The sequence below is a fragment of the Lepeophtheirus salmonis genome, unplaced genomic scaffold (genome assembly GCF_016086655.4).
Source record: "Lepeophtheirus salmonis unplaced genomic scaffold, UVic_Lsal_1.4 unplaced_contig_16816_pilon, whole genome shotgun sequence".
In the NCBI taxonomy this organism is placed as follows: domain Eukaryota; kingdom Metazoa; phylum Arthropoda; class Copepoda; order Siphonostomatoida; family Caligidae; genus Lepeophtheirus; species Lepeophtheirus salmonis.
In genome coordinates this window covers 9,898-27,272 of record NW_027292085.1, presented here as the reverse complement: position 1 = coordinate 27,272, position 17,375 = coordinate 9,898, and the positions used below count along the sequence as shown (strand labels likewise).

Genomic DNA, 17,375 nt, shown 5'->3' with positions numbered 1-17,375 from the left:
TTTTTCTTTTTGCCAACATTTACTACGGCCTAGAACCAAATTAGAATAACCAAAGAAATTACAACCTGTACTATGAGTATAGACAAATTAAAACATCAAAACCTGTTGGGCTACTTCTTTCACTCGTTCTTACCCTAACGCCGCCCTTGCCTTACACACACTATACTTAATTTCCAGGTTAATCTTATTAAAGCTGTTTTTAAGTAAGTTTTCACAGGATGTGAAACGGCGTAGTTTTACGATCACAGAATATGAAATAAATTTAAGCAGCCTCTAAATTTGCTTAATTTACAGAATCTGATTAGATACATCGAACGAAAGAAACGACTCGGAAATTGATTAAAAGTTGACTTTAAATGATTTTTATAAGGCTATTAGGATTATATGATATTCTCAAATCATGATCATAAGGTAGAATTAGTTATAATAAAAGACAAATTAGAATTGACAGAATAATAAAGCTAGCTCTACGTATCAAATTTTAGAGTATAATTCTGGAATACAGATCCGGATTAGACCTCATCATTTTTTCTTTCTGTAAAAGAGCCATCTGTCGGATCATTTTTTCTTTTTCCTTCAATTTCTCTTGAGCCTAAAAATGGCCAATATGTTGATATAGTTAATTAGAATGCAAAAAAGTATCACCTTTTCATGTTGAATGAGTTTAAGAGCTGTAGCCAGAGTGCGGGTTAAAATTAAGGAAGGAGAAGGACCTGTGTTGTTAACTTGCTTCTTCTTTTTCTTCTTTTTTTCCATATTTGGTATAATGATTTGAATTTGTGAGATCTGAAATCCTGACTCGTCCTTAGAATGATCCTTTTCTTCAGCTATAAAATATAAATGACTGCATTATATTGAAGACTAAGCCCATAAGAAGAAGAATTGATCTACCCATGTTGAGACTTAAACAACTCACACTATCTAGACAAGAACTAAAAGTTTTTCCCTTTTAAATCATTTTTTTATTGGAATGCTAGGGTATTATAAGCGTAGAAAATTCTACATACTATAATTGGATTTATGACCGTTGAGGCAAGAGATTGTATGTTTTGCATTTCTCTTTTAGTTTGTTTACAGGAATGTAATTTAAATATTTTAATACATTTTTATAACCCTAATGAACAAAATAATATTTTGAATATTTTGTTGACAAATCGTAGTCTAAACAAAAGGATATAATTTCCATATACGAAGGAGACGAATTCGTTGTGTTTCTACATACATGTGCTTCAAATACAACATAAAGTATGAGAGAGAGAATGGAATGATGCTTGGGCTTGTAAGGTTGGTTTGCAATAGAAAAAAATTAATCCAACAGATATGTATCATCTTGATATTTGGGTCAATCATATATAATTACTTTTTGGACTTTGAGAGTTTGAGATGGACCATTAATACAAGTCAAATGGTAGAAAATGCTACATTCAATCTTCAAAAGCAAGAAAAGATGATGATTTTCTCAGAAATCAGCTCCAGAGAGATCAAAAACGAGGAAACTCCAAGTGAAATACTCTTTTACAAAATAAAAAAAAGATACTAACAATTAAGAATATTCTTATTTGTTTTTAGCTGAACCCTTCACGTGTAACACGATACAAGTTATCAAGAGCTTCAACATTTGTGTCTTTCAAAAGAATGACGTAGTATCGAATCATGTCAAGACTGGAGGATGGGAAACTCATCTTGCGTTATTGATATTTCAATTCTTTCAGATATATAAGAGTAGGTTGTACCTATGAATCTATAAACCTATAGCTTTTTTATATACTACATTTCTTAGACACCATACTCTTTGACATTGGATCAAACATTGGAATGCATTCTATGAGTGGTGCTATATCTGATTCCAAAGCTGTTTGGTCATTGGACGCCGTTCGAGAAGCAGCTCTCGTTCTCAGACAATCTTCGTTAAAATCAAATCTTCAAAATAAAATAAGGTATTACTCTAAATAGCGATAGGTTAAAAAAAAATTGTGAAACATCAGACCCAAATTTAGTAGTAATCAGAAAACTCTGTATTTTCATTGGTGTATTAGATTGCATAGTAAACTGAAAGTGAGGCCATGTTTGAGGCATACAGGTTATGGATAAACATAGTTGTTAAACAAAATGAACCAAAAAGTGAAATAAACTTCATCCTATGGCTTTAAAAATGAATGAAAACTGAGCAGTTACATAGGATAAAGATTTTATTATTCTTCATTAGCTTCTTGAATGATGACGTAATTTGTAAATTCACTAATATGCTGTTAAAATAAACATGTCACGACGTTACCTCGCTAACACGAAAATACCATATGTATTATGTCAAGTTTACTAATATCTGGAGTGAACCTAAGGTCAATTACTTAGCGTCATGTAGGGGGATGTAGGTGAATTTTTTATTTTTTATGGTTAAAATCAAACGGGAAAAAGTAATTGACTTTGTACAATATTTCTACTTGTTTATTTCATCAGCATCAGAGAATCTATGGGAAGTCACGTGCTACAATTAATATTTCTTCCACAAAAACAACATTTTTGGACTGAAATAAAAATCTTTGATTAAAAAAATTGCGTAGAGTCTATGTTTCAACCTGGAATTGCTACACACATTACCTTTAACATTTATCTACAAGTCAATAACAAAAAAATTACCATAAGTATAAAGTTTAGATCGAACATTTTGTCCCTTAAATTTGGGAGTAATCTTTTTAGCAAAGGAAGGACAATATATACAACGTAAATATTTAATGATGAATTACATTTTCACATTTATCACAAATAGAGTATATTTTTTCATAGCTATACCACAAATTATTGGCGTTTTAAACATTTTATTTTAAAAAATATTTATTGTAATAATTATAATTTATTACCATAATTATTTGAATTTAGAGATGTCAATAGGTTAATAATGTATTTTTGAATATATATTATTTTATGAAGTATATTAATACATTTAAAGGCTAAATAAGAAATATTTTATTTATTTTTATTTTGTTGATATATGCCTTGATTCAAGAAATGAATCAAAGGCATGATTATTAATAGTTTGAAAGACCTAATTATTTTTCGTTTAATCGATAATTTTTACAACGTTTTTACAATTGTTTTAGTTTAATTATAGTGGGGCATACTATGCTTTCGATTGTTTTTGTCAAATGCCTTTTTTTCCTCGTCTGCTTTTGCAATTTCAAAGAGTTTATCCTTCATGACTGGCTTTTTATCGACTCTCAACATCAACTGTCAAAAGAGAAAGACAAAATTAAAAAAAAAAAAAACTAGTCTTCTGCATTTCTTTAGTTATCAACTGTTAATTATAACTTATAACATAGTTCTTAATCCTTACATACATTGAATTGATAATCATATCAATGACAGAATATGAAATGAGACCCATTATAAACTAAGGCCTTTGATTGCTATAAATTAATGAAAAAATCAAAACACTATCCCATCCATTTTTAGTTCATAGTTCGTAGAGTAAGCTGTTTTAAATCATACAAGAGTCTACTTATGAAAATGAAAATACACTGCAATATCTGTGTTAACATATTTAAAAAATCGAGCCGTGTTTCCTATTTATTCAGTATCGTCACTTCTATGTATTTTTTATTTATTCTGTTTCTTTTTGGAGGAAAGGTTGAGTGATACAATAAAGGTAACGACCTGATCACGGAATCTATCACGGCGTTACCTTACCTACACAAAAATACCCGATGTATTTTAAGCTGTCCATCTCCTCGATTGATACGTCATCGCTATTTCATAATTTATTCTTTTTTTAAATTAACGAAGTAATAAATTATCCTTTACTTATGCTCCGTTTCCAAAAGGACAAGAATACAATTTCTTGTCGATCCCTTGTTGTATATGGCCATCTTATTATTTCCATGAAAGAATTTTGGCTATAATAAAGAAAGACAAATGCATTGCTACGCTTTTAATTAAAATATTACAAAGTAATATTACAATACATTATCGAATAAAATACTATTTAGAATTTTAATATTATATAATGTTATGTAATTCATTTTAAAAAATTGTGGAAAAACAACATAACAATGATAGTCTGGGAGTACTTAAAGGATAATAATAGTTGGTGTGATTGACTTATTTGGTCAACTACCAGATGATTTTTCGCCCTTTTTTTGTTTCTTTTTCGAGGAAAGGTTATGTGATATAATAAAGTTAACGACGTTTTCACGTGATGTCAGCATTATTGTCGGCCATTTTGGGAATGAAAATCATTTTATTATTAATATTAAGGAAAATTCTTACCTATTGTTACCTAATGGGAACAACAAATTAAAATACATATACCTTACTTTCTGTCTAGTCCCTTTTTAGGGGGGGGGGATCAATTATTATATATATATATATATGGAAGCGCTATATATGTTGATATTATAGGATATTGAATGCTGGTATTTCGTCCCAAAGAGGACTCTTCTCTTTATGGAGCGAGGATAAAGGCAATGTTGGACGATCTCGATTATTTGATACTCAGGGTAAAATTATATACTTTCTACAAAATATATTTAATAATAAAAAAAAAGGGAACATTTTAAATATTTATATTGAATTTAATTATTAAAAATTTCTTCAGTTGACAAAATAAATACCTTAATCATTTGTACAACAGACCTTTATATTTTTTAGGTGAGGGTTCCGTAATTATTCCAACCTTTACTTTGACTGATTATTTAAACTACTTGGTGTCATTCTACGATCAAAGACCTCAATCCATATTCATAAAAATGGATATTGAGTCCATGGAATGTAAGACGATTCTTGGATCCTTGAGTGCATTAAACGTATGTATAACGAAAATATTATAATAAAACTGTACATTGGGTACACGTATTATGTTAATTAATATATTTATTCTTATTAATCGCTGGAATTTCCTTCCTGAACAACATCTTCCACTATAATCCCTTTTCAGAGTTCAAACTATCATATACCGGTTTTAGTGGTAGAATGGATATTTAATCAATTCCCCAAAACAGAGTGTCCCCTTGAGCTTGAAATTCAATTGAAAAGAGAACTAAGTAATGTGCAATTTTTAATTAAATTCAAGAATATATTTATTTTGTTTTTTATTACTTCAGATAGACTGGACTATATTCCATTCAATTTAGGAACAAAGAAATATTTGGATGTTTTAATTCCATGGAGATTTCAACTTCTTGATGTAGTTTGGTTTAAAAGGAAGCCTACAGAGGAGTTAAGGAAAACTCTGAAGTTTATATCATCATAGATCTCAGCAATATTGTTAAGAAGCAGGATTAGTATTTAGTGCTGTTATTCAGAATAATTTATATTTTGTAACTTTAATCAATGTTTTTTAAGGAAATAAGTAAAAACGCTAAGGATGATATTGATATAACCAAGATAAAAGACATTTCTTTTGAATTTTTTATTTTACGTAGTCTCCTTGTAACTCGACATACTTCTCCCAGCGATGCTTCTGTCTTGGTAACCCGGCCGAATGGTACTCGGTGGTTATCCCTAAAAAATAATTGTTCACGAGACACTTTGTTTTTGGCTCAATTACTCCGATTTGGATTAACTTAGACACGTCAAATTTTAACACAACTATCCTTTATATGGGGGGGGGGAGTTAATTTATGAGCCACCCATAAATTAATTGACTACTGAGCACGGAGAGTAATTAACTTTTTAAAATTTAAATTTATTAATAACTAATTATGATTGATAAACTTATGCATTTTTTTCCAATTTATAATTAGTTTAAAAGTTCAACATTAAAAAAAGTAAACAATTTGTTATTTTGTATGAAATTCCATTATTTATAATAATGAATTGGTATCGTCCATAAAGATGGTATCAGAATTGACGGACAATTCGGTATCGGTACATCCCTAGTTTTTATTGATAGCATTAGGTTGGAACAATATAAGCGGGCTTGAAAACATTCTGGAAATTCTCAAACATAGAAACATACCATGGGAATTTTCCGCTAAAAACACTGTAAACTAGGAATTTTCAATGTTGAAGGCCGTAAACAAAAATATTCTAGGGGAAAAATATATTTTAAATTTCTAACGATTTTAATGTTTTTTTCGACTCTTCCGAAGCTTATCTTGAATAATCGTCTTAAAAAGAAAGAAAACAAACTCATGAATTTTTAGAGGGTGTATAGACTCCTCGAACTTGCCTAGGTATCGCTATAAGCCAGTCACTTTTTAAGCATTCATAGTGAGGGAACGAGTGTAGATCACAGCAGGGCCCTTTTGTACATTTTTATGTCCACTGCAACAATTTGATAAGGAACAGGATGAACATTATTAAAAAAGATCTGAAACATGATTTGAAATTAATGAGGTACAGGAATCGACGTAGCTCATGGATAACACGCTCGAGAGACATTATTCTCATCAACTCAATGTGCGTAGATTCGCACCTGGTCATTTCTAGAGAAAGAAATATATTTTATGTATGCAGATTTCACAAAAGATTCCAAGGTTAGATGGAGTAATCGTGATACTATAATAGTTACTTATACTTAATCCCATCTAACCAATTAAAGGAACATTAAAAAAAATAGGTACATAAAAAATAATGTAGCAACAACCAAATAATTGTCTCTTCTACTAATTATTATCATTAATGAAATAATCGTTCAAAATAGTAATTATGGAGTCAGTTTAATCCATTTACACATAGATCCTTTCCTTCACCAAAATAAAGCTCTAACTTGGTACGATTCAATCAAAATAATATCATCTTAATGTTAGTTATAATTTATTGTATGATACAAATAGTATATATTGTCATGACATAAAAATTAGGTTACGAATCTCAATATACAAAGTCAATATAACAAATTGTATATAGCATGTGTGTAAATTGTATTCAAATTTTTCCATGAGGCCATACATAGATGCTCATTCCTTATATGGGGACGTAAAACCATTTACAAAAAGAAAAATTTCTCACGATAATCTAAGTCCAAGGGAAAAATAGTCTTTAAATTTAATATTCAAGTATTCTATGTCATTTTAACTTTGTTAAAAAATAGTAAGAATTTTTTCTTGATCCCCGACATATTGTGATTGACGATATTGTTTGATATGAGATAGTTTAGAATATTGAGATAGGGCATAAGCTAGTTCTATTGAAATTGTTAATACATGGAAAATTGCCCTTCAATTTTCTCTAACAATTCATAAGATCCTAATTAACTAACTAACTTCACATCGGATTAATTTTGGTTAAATTTACTTTAATTTTATTATTTTTAATAGCAAATATGCAAAGCAAAATAGCATTAACTAATTAATATCCTGATGTGTGTCACGTTGTTGCCTAATCGCACGAACTCTCACCAAGAAGTTGTGGGAAGTCAAGGAGGGCTTTCTATCCTTTAATTTTCCCGAATGACGTGAGTTGATCTGATATGTAGTGTTCTTCATTACATACTACCTGAAATTGTAACCCTTCACGCCGATTATTATTGTGCTGACGACATTGAGCATCAGCAGAGTAAGGAGAGCCTTTTCTAGAAGAGTCCTTGAGAATAACCCAAGATATTTAATGGGAAGACGTATGGAGCAGTTAAGTATGTACCCCGACCACCACATTTTAAAGAATGTGGGATGCATTCTTCAAAATCCCTTCACAAACTCGAAAAAAAAAGTTGTCTCGCTATAAATTAGCTACTGGGTCATTTTTTCCAAATAATAAGAGCTCGAACCTACTAGAGAATTATTGTCAACTAGATTAATGTTAGTAAAGTCAAAAGTCCTGTCGCCATCTATTCTATAGTTACCCCAGGGTGGTCCCCTTCCGTAAGGCAGCAGAAGGTTTAGTGTTCAGTACTTTTGGAGAGATGATTTCGGAGAGTGACTGACTCATAATGATGGACCCGGCGTTGGAGGAAAATATGAAGTTGGAGTGCATCATAACAGACTTCCTACTATTAATTTATGAACATATACAGAGAAGTAGCTGTCCCACGCATCTCTTAGTAAACACATTGGAAAATTATATTAACATGATGCCCCTTCTTTGATGCACATGGCGTGTTATATCATTTGATTAACTTTAAAATATTTATTTTAGACACACGCGCTCCCCTTCTCGTGTGCTACCTGTTTAAAGAGGTACTTAAATAAATGGTAGTTAAAAAAAAAAAAATAATAATATGATATTTTAGCTGAAGGAATTAAAGTGTGTGAGACAAGTTCTATAATTAATTTTTCCATTGTTATTTTTATTGTGATAGAAAAATACAAAATTTTTAGTCATATTTATGCTATTTATCATATAAAATATTATATTTAGTTGTTATTAATAATTAACCAAACATTATTTATTTATTAAAAATTTATTTGTAATTGAAAAAAGAATCCAAGAATATACATATGAATAGATGTGAATAAGTAATTTTTATTGAGTAATTAATCTAGTTAAATTTATTGTTATACATACCTAAAGAGTGGTTAAACTTCAATTATATTGTCATACTGAAAAATATATATGGAAATTAAGATAATCATTTTATACATATATTTGCTTATAATTCACAAGATATAATTTTGTAAATCTAAACCTAACATGTAAACTCTTTAGTTAATATGATGACTCATGTTATAGCTGGTATGAAGTTCATTGTTAACTGATGAATAATTATCCGTAATAATCATCATCTTTACATGCAAACATAATGATTATTTAGCTGGATTATAGTATAACATCACTAAAAGTAGAACATAATATATATTTTATTATTATTTCTATTATAAAGTATAAAACTAAGTTTCAATTACAATATGTTTTGACTTCATAATGCATGTTTAAGTAATAATGTGACTTTAGCAGGTGAGTAATTTTTTTATTTTAAAAACTGAAGCAATCAAACATGAAATAAACACTAACCATCCGTAAAGTATAAGGGGAGAGAGAATTCACATTTTGAGCCTCCAAATTCTCCATTATGCGTCATTCCTACCTCTTTGTTAATTGTATTACAAAATTTAAATATTCAATAAAAAGATAACATTAATAAAGTCAATTAATTGAACTTGGAGAGCTAAGTATAAATTTCACTTGTAATCTAATTTGAGATTGATATACTTGAAATGATATATAATTTTAAAAAAATAAACATTTTTATATAGAGTAGTTACAATTGTTGGTAAATATCATAATTTTAGAAGAGAAGAAGGTTTTAGGTGATGATATACATGTTGGGAGTACAGATTAGATCAAAACAAACGGTAATAACATATATTGAGAAGCAAAAACCATTAGCCATATGAAATATCTCTGAAGAACTTGGAAATAAATTTGGACAAGATAAAAAATACTCTCTGTGCAAGGGACAGTCATATTCTAATAGTTGAAAACAAAATTAATTCAATTAACGAGTTTGAAATTTCGGTAAAATTTGAGATTTTTTGCATGTAGAATTTAACTTAGCAAGACTTGTTGACGTTGTTATTCCTCTCATTTATAATTAGAGTACCCCTCCCATTATGTTCAGCTGTACCAACTATTATAGCTACATTATTTTTTAGGGGGATATTTCCATGATAATTAATCCTAATTTGCCCATTCCATAGAGGTTATTTAAAATATTTATATAATAGAAATTGTAGAGTATTATGCAAAGAATAGTAAACTAACATCGATTAAATGTAAGAAAAAACAAACAATCGCATGTTGTTTTCTTGTGATTGCCTCACATAGGTATATATGTATAATATAGTTTATTGGGTATCTATTAGTGTTGAGACTCGGTCCAGCACCGATTTTTTTTTCAGTTAGCTCTTAAGTAATTATTTCTAGACCAATCTGGACCGATATTTTGGTCCAGACCGCGGTCTCAGATTTTTTTGGTCTCATATATATATTATGAGAGACCAAATTTCTTTTTTTTCTAGATCAACCATCATTGATTTATTCATTATATTTAACAAAGAATAATTATTGGGTAACCTTGAAAATCTCAAAAGTATATGATATGTTTTAGAACAAATACTGTATACATATAACATAAATTTATTCATGCGAGCTATTTCTCTTTAAACTTCATATGACAGGATTGTACTTGAAATACATATGATGTCATTTTATAAATAATCTATCTGTAAAATCGGTTTTTTCCTTTGGGCCGATCAAGACCGAATTTTTCCTTTGGACCGATCTAGACCGAATTTTTCTTTGAGATCGGTCCAGACCAAGATTTTTGTTGGACCGAATTAGTTCGGTCTAGTTAGGTTATTTCTAATAGTTATCTCGTACAACGAGGGATGTATTGAGTTGTTAATGGCGTAACTTATATAACTTTATTGTTGAGTTGCTATTAAAAAATGTGTCTCACTCTCCAGATCAAAAATTAATTAAGTAGATCACTTCCTTCCATACAAGTTGGAGTTTGGAAGGCCCTGGAAAAAATAATTGGAATTCCCTCCATTCAAAGGAATGAGATCTAAAAGAACAGGAACAGGACATCTAACCCCTCGTCCTTTTACTCATAGCATTTAACCACCCAAGCCCGCTACCCCGTGGATCCTTTACCCCCATTCTTTACTATAATTATTATTGACAAGTAAATGATGAAGTGCCAATGTATAGATAAATGTTATGGTTGATTAGAGCAGTTGTTAAACAATGAAACTTTCAAGAAGGCGGGAGCGAGACATATGGTATTACACGAATAAGAACATTGTTAATATCAGCTCCCTGTTATATGACTTTGGGAGGAGAAAATGAATTAGCACTATAGAAAAGTGAATCTTCTATATTTAAAATAGTGCATAAAAAATATCAAAATTATATTTTAAACATTTATATTTATTTTATAAAGCATTTAAAATACAATTTACGCCAAAAATAGGCAAAAATTCTTCTTTTAGTGGGAGATATTTACACACCCCAAAAAGAATAAAAAGCACACGCTCAACCACTTTTCCTTTTCTAATCAAAATATTTAGTTATTTCTTTGCACACATCCTATCACTAAGTATAACATAAAGAAAGCATATCTATATAAAAAAGAAGTCAAAAATGTCGTTACACTACGTTAAGGGCTCCATTTTTCAACTTCTTCATATTAATATAGCTACAAATATTTATTTTAAAATTACTTCTTATCAAAATGTATTCACAAGATATTATCTAGATCATCATGACCATCCTTAGCAAAAACAAAAGATCAAATAAATTAAATATTCAATATATTAACTGGTCTAAATAGCGACATAAAAAATTTACTTATCTGCCTTAATGGGCTAATGAGCCCCCACACTTATCATTCGGTTTTGGCACCGGTATGCAGTTATTTTCAATATTTTTCTCTCTATTAAGTAGGGCTACCATTTCAAATTTAATTAAATTGGTGATCGTTCATGTGCAGAAATACCGCTGGAAATAATGGATATAAAGAAAATCGCACACAAACGCCTTTTTCTCGCTTAGCCAGTGCTCTGTCGGCTAACTTTGAGCCTAAATACCACCAAAGACAAAAGGAATTTTCTTATATGGTGCCCTTGTTCACTGTAGTCGATTTGAAAGCAACGTATCCGTAATAATGATACTCGATGATAATAATTTTTATGGCACTCTCTATGTGAGTAATATTCTGAATGCAAAATCATAGAGATAAAATACATAGAATAATGATTATTGATGAAGATCGCTCGTGTTTTGGACATGTTTAAAAAAGAAACCAAAAATTAACATGGTAGCCATGACAATTTAAAGAATGTTTTGAAGGAGAACAACTCAACTGCCATTATGTTTAATTAGATAAGTTGCAATCAGTTGTGAGGAGGGAGGAGGGGGAGAAGGAAATAAACAAGGACATTGTCAATTATTACTCCGATGTTGATCCTCAATTCATCTCTGGGTCCAACAAGGACTTGCAATTATAACTCCAAAACAAATCATCAAAGTTACTCTCTGTCTTTTTTAAGTACATAGGAATGTTCAATCAGCTTTTGAATATAACTGAATTTAGTAGGCAAGGAAGTTCAGTACTCAAGAATTAACTAATAATGGCAACAGCTGAGGAATGAAAATTTATTCCTTAGATTACCAAGTTTTTATCAGCCCTATTACTGGTGTCAATATAAAATATACCCAGTTTGATATTCGATTTCCGTACTTAGTTATCATTTATTACAAGTGTGACCTTCCCCCTCCATCTCTCATGAAATTGCAAGTTGAAGGGGAAAAAATAATAGAATCGCCGTAGCTCATGGACACCGTGCTCGGGAGAAGTTATTCTTTTGAATTCAATGTGGTTACGTTCCCACCCAAGTGATTCCTAGAGAAAGAATTTACTATATGTAAATTGATTTCACAAAAAGATTCCTAGTTTAGAGGGGGTAAATGTAATACTATAAGATTTATTTATCCTTAATCAGTGCAACTCCATCTAACTAATTAAAGAAATATAAAAAAAAAATGGAAAGTCAGTCGTCAACTTTAATGTAATATCAGAAAATTTATGAATAAAAGACAGCAGTTATTGTCAAAAAGTATATAATAAAAAGAAAGTATTTTTCATAAAAATACGTTATTTAAAAATTTATTTTGAAATTATTTTGAGAATGGATAGTTTAAATATAATTGCACAAATAATTACAACATAAATTTTTTAAATGAAAGAAAGAAAAATTATTTTTTGATTATTATTAATTTATACTTAATTCAAGAAAAGCCTTAAAATTATGGACTTGAAAATAAATACAATTAAAATTTGAGAACTTAATAAAAATATTCCAGGACATGTGAGTAAAGACTTTAGATTCGACTTGGACTTGCAAAAAATACCTTTTTTCCCCCTCTGGTTATTTGATACTTTGTCACTGGAATTCAATCAATAGTCAAGTACGAATTAGACTTTGGTAAAGTGCGAGTTGAAGGCAAGGCTAACGCAGGCGCGTCTGCAGGATGCGGGACTGAAGCCCCCTCCTCCCGAAAGGCACAAATTTTAAAAAATATCCGGGAAAAAATTATCTTCCCTCCAAAACAATAAATATAAGGATTTTATTAAAAAAAAGGGTAATTAAGAATTTTTTTTTTAGATTTATAAAATGAAGGACGTTGAAGTCAAATAAAAAAATTATAAAAAATGTGTTGTGGTAAAAACCAACCAACCAAACCCCCCTAAAAAAATAATATGGTACGCCCCTGTAACATCTTTCTGTAAAAGAATAATTATCACCTTTCTTTGGGTATAAATTGATTATTTAAAATCTTTAGGTATAAATTGATTTAAAAATGCATAATAAAATAAATTTATATTTAAATATAATTATTATATTTTTTCTACACTAATATTATTTTAAATTTAGAAGGTTTAGCAGTGTTTTATTTTCTCCCCCCAAAATCATATAAAAGTCAGTTGATAATAACAATGGTCTTAATTCAGTAGTACTATATGTCTCCCTCTTGTCTTGTCCTCCCTTGCCTATAAAACCAGCAACGCAGGGTAACCCTATGTTAGTAATAATATATAAATTCACTATAGTTTAAGTACATTCGTAAAACATTATTTATTGCTTTAAACTTACATATATATATTAAAGTCATTTGAGATCTTAATTAATTTAATTAGGTTTTTATTGCATCATCTTTAGTTTTTTTACGAGCAATAAAATAAATAAATAACCCTTTCAAATACATAACTTTCAAGTAATTTCTATGTTGGGAGTATTCGTATTATTAGGATCAATCGGATTGGGAAATAATGAAGATTAACACAGATCTCACAATCATTTCTGTGCCAACATTTGAAGATGAGAATACTCAAAATTCTCATTGTTTAAAATAAAAAATCAAGATAAGTTAATTAAAGTTAAGATCACTAATGATCTTAACTCTATCCCTGATTTGTAAATCATATAAAAATGAAACATTATAACTTCTCTTTAATTCTCATTATACCTTTAAAGTCCATTAATCCTTCAAATGGAGTCTCAAATTATTTTTTTAATTATCGTATATAAATAAAAGTTCATAGAGCTTCGGGCATTATTTGTAGCATCATGTTTGTTGCTTTTGTATTGATATTGACTGTTTTGTTTCGTCAAACACTTAGTACTTGCGGTATAATATTTCTTTTTAGTTAATTTTATATTGCCACATATTAATCCTATCATTTATTAGACTGTGGTCTTCCAAATCCTAAAATCCCAATGATTGGAGACACTAGCTCAGAAACAAAACCTGTTTTTCCTCATGAAAGCATTCCTTGGCATGTCACAATAAAAAAAGAAGCAAAACAGATTGAATGTTCTGGAGTTATAATAAGTGAGGGATATGTTCTAACTGACTCACTTTGTTTCTGGATAAGTGATGAAGTCCAGGTGAATAAATTCGTTCTTTATGTATCTATAATTATCTTTATTTTCAAGATCTTTGTCTCTTTACCTAGGTTTATGCAGAGTATAAAGATATGAAATTCTTGCAAAACGTAGTAGGAACTGTTGTGATGAAAGAGATAGGAGCAAATGTTATTAAACTCAGCGAAAATCTAAATTTGAACGAAAACGTAATGTCTGCATGCTTACCTTCTGATCCAGTTCAATCTTTTATCGGGAAGAAGGGAATTGGTAATATCAAAAACACCACTCTAATTTCCTAACATAATTTTTGTTAAACTTCTGTTAATTAGTATCTCATATTTTTGAGAACCAAATCCTCTACAAGGACTACGTCACTATAATTTCTAATAATGATCCAAAATGCGATAGGAGTACAAATAATATTTGCGCTAGAACTTCCACCTGTTACAAAAGCAAGGGCCATCCCCTGGTTACACTTCATAATGGAAAGTGGACCTTGGTTGGAATTAATTGGGAAAATGGTTGTGATAATTCAAATAAGGACACCGCTTTTGGGAGTATACCCAAAATAGCAAATACTTTACGAGATGAATTAAAGGTAATATGGCATATTCAATCGAAAAATTAGAAATAAAAAGATATTTCCAGTTGGATGATTCATGTTCTCACGTTAAGAATCATCCAGTTGTTCCTAAATGTGACTTGAACTGTCTTTTCCATGGTCTAAATTCTACTCTGAAAGGTGAGTCCAAATTTTTAATATCAAATCAATGGATTTCAATATTAATATAATATTTATTTCATTATTCATTTGGATCATTCAAGATGACAAATTTTCCTTGTTTTGCAAAAATGGATATTGCAAGATTCAAAATAGTACTTTTGATATCTGTGACCCAAAGCTATGCATCATTGTTTAATAAATCTTACCAAAACTTTGCATTCAAATACACTTTTATTCATAATTTTTGTCTTTTAGGAAGCTACTTATTTAATAATTTTATAAGTGGAATAGTAAAATTAAATCACATTTGTCACATAATGTCCATATTATGTACATATATGTAAATAGTTCAATGTGTGTATGTATCTTTTATGGGTACCTAGGAAGTTGAAACTTTGAGTAAGTGATTTTTTAACCTAGTCAAGTTAAGACGGGAATACCATTTTTTGGGGAGGGGATTATTCTAAAACCAAAACACACACACAAAAAAAGTTACCACAAGGAGACTAGATACGGGGTTGAGTTATAAATCGAAAAGTGACTGGCGTCACAAAAAAAAAGCTGTACGAACAAAAAAGTTTTCTAAATTAATTGAAAATCAAAAAAGTTTGGGCAAAATAAGAAATTGCTCAAAATTTTACTTTCGTTTTTTTTTCACATGCATAAAATATTGGATTTGTAGATAAAAAAAAGTTGTTAGAAATTTATTTGGAGATTATTTTGCATTTAAATTTACCTGATACATCTAACATTTTCTAAATCTTTTTTCCCTATTTTTCATCAAACGTCAAGTTTCAAATTTTAATCTACAAAACGATTTAATATATGAAATTTTAAAACTCAACATTATTATCTAGTTTTTTTTTAATCTCTGGATCATTTTATTACATGATTTTGGCAATATTTGGAAAAACGAGCCAGTTATCGAAAGCTATTTTTTTCACAACATTATTTTCTATAACTTTTTTGGTTTTGCATGTCTGATAGGTCTGTGTTCCTCTTTACTATGCAAATAAATTCTATTACCTACTTTTTTGTTTTTTCAAAATGAGTGTAAAACAGATTTTTGCAAATTTAGATTTGGAAATTTCTTGACGAAAATAAAAGATAGACAATTTACAATCTATACAATTTTTTTCATGCTTATATGTTGTTCTGTTATTTGAAGTTTATGACATAACTTCTTTTTCAAATTCATAATAATACATTTTGTATAATATGCGGACGCTAGATTATATTGATCGGTCTCACTGAAGGGGTCGAAATGTTAAGAAGGAATAACTATAGATGATTTTTTTGTAAGAGCGCCAGGAAAAGGAGGGGAAGAGACATATGGTACACATAAATTAAAACCTTTCTTAATATCAGCTGTCTGTTTTATGATTTTGTAGGGATAACATAATTACTGTTATAAAGAGGAGAACCTTTTATATATAAAATAGCATTGGTGTTGAGAAAATAGTACAATAATATTTAAATTCATATATATTTATTGTAGTATGCATTTTTAAATCAATTTAAACTAAAAATAGACGATAATTCTTATTTTAGAGAAAGATGTTACCACACTACGACTGATTACAAAAAAGAAGAAAAAGTACACTCATCAACCGTTTTTACTTTTCTAATCGCTATACTTAATTTTTTCTTTACACAAATCCCTCTTTTGGAATAACATAGACCATTGTCATAAAATTGTTATAAAAAAGGATAAACAAAGGATTGTTTTAGCGGGTTTAACTCAACGTTTCTTTAAAAACCTTTCTTGTTGGATAAAAAGTGTATACTTTTATTGAATATATCCCTCGTGATATACCCATAACATTACAATATCATAACATTATAACATAACTCCGGAAATTGTGTTCCTTGATATGGATTACCGATTAAGAAAATGATTAATGATCGAACTAAAAAACCCTATATTTATAACAACGTAGTAGAATAAATTCCATTAAAATTAGAAAACTTTCCTTTAAACTTCTGTTATCAAGTAGTGGTAATATAAAAACATATTGAAATTTAACTATAATTATAATATTTTCCCTTTACAAATGTTGTTTTAAATGTTGAAGGATCTCCTCTTTATAGCATTTATTTATTTTATCCCTCGAAAATCATAAAGGTGGTACCCTATGTACTTTTCCTCACGCTCTATCAAAAAATACATCTCTAACGAAAAGTATGCAAAAAGTAAGAATTCTGAAGGGATAAGGAGAGGAGTGTCAAATATATTGTATGAGAGACAATGAGTTACATTAAAAGCAAATCATTTTCGTTTGATCTAAATCCCCCACCACAGGAAGAGGAAATAAATTTTATCATTATAAAATAGCCTTCGT

General features: G+C 29.5%; 2 protein-coding genes across 2 annotated transcripts; both read left to right on the top strand.

Annotated features, from left to right (window-relative positions):
• Nucleotides 1–991: 991 nt before the first annotated feature.
• On the top strand, nucleotides 992–5,389 carry LOC121126433 (uncharacterized). Its single transcript, XM_040721757.2, has 7 exons — nucleotides 992–1,502; nucleotides 1,570–1,722; nucleotides 1,781–1,937; nucleotides 4,396–4,493; nucleotides 4,645–4,799; nucleotides 4,931–5,036; nucleotides 5,097–5,389. Exons 1-7 carry the CDS (start codon nucleotides 1,223–1,225, stop codon nucleotides 5,243–5,245), a joined length of 1,098 nt encoding a protein of 365 aa, XP_040577691.1. The 5' UTR covers nucleotides 992–1,222; the 3' UTR covers nucleotides 5,246–5,389.
• An 8,519-nt stretch (nucleotides 5,390–13,908) lies between these two features.
• Nucleotides 13,909–15,274, top strand: LOC121126005 (chymotrypsinogen A). The gene is made up of 6 exons (XM_040721285.1): nucleotides 13,909–14,070; nucleotides 14,131–14,330; nucleotides 14,399–14,576; nucleotides 14,639–14,907; nucleotides 14,958–15,051; nucleotides 15,135–15,274. Exons 1-6 carry the CDS (start codon nucleotides 14,010–14,012, stop codon nucleotides 15,227–15,229), a joined length of 897 nt encoding a protein of 298 aa, XP_040577219.1. The 5' UTR covers nucleotides 13,909–14,009; the 3' UTR covers nucleotides 15,230–15,274.
• The last annotated feature ends 2,101 nt before the right edge of the window (nucleotides 15,275–17,375 follow it).

Excerpts from the sequence above, each read along its gene's own strand:
- LOC121126433 (XM_040721757.2), top strand. The coding sequence starts at position 1,223 with ATGTGCTTCAAATACAACATAAAGTATGAGAGAGAGAATGGAATGATG. Across the intron at positions 1,503-1,569 it reads CAAAAACGAGGAAACTCCAA|CTGAACCCTTCACGTGTAAC; the intron begins GTGAAATACTCT and ends ATTTGTTTTTAG. Across the intron at positions 1,938-4,395 it reads AATCTTCAAAATAAAATAAG|GATATTGAATGCTGGTATTT; the intron begins GTATTACTCTAA and ends TTGATATTATAG.
- LOC121126005 (XM_040721285.1), top strand. The coding sequence starts at position 14,010 with ATGTTTGTTGCTTTTGTATTGATATTGACTGTTTTGTTTCGTCAAACA. Across the intron at positions 14,577-14,638 it reads TATCGGGAAGAAGGGAATTG|TATCTCATATTTTTGAGAAC; the intron begins GTAATATCAAAA and ends TCTGTTAATTAG. Across the intron at positions 14,908-14,957 it reads CTTTACGAGATGAATTAAAG|TTGGATGATTCATGTTCTCA; the intron begins GTAATATGGCAT and ends AGATATTTCCAG.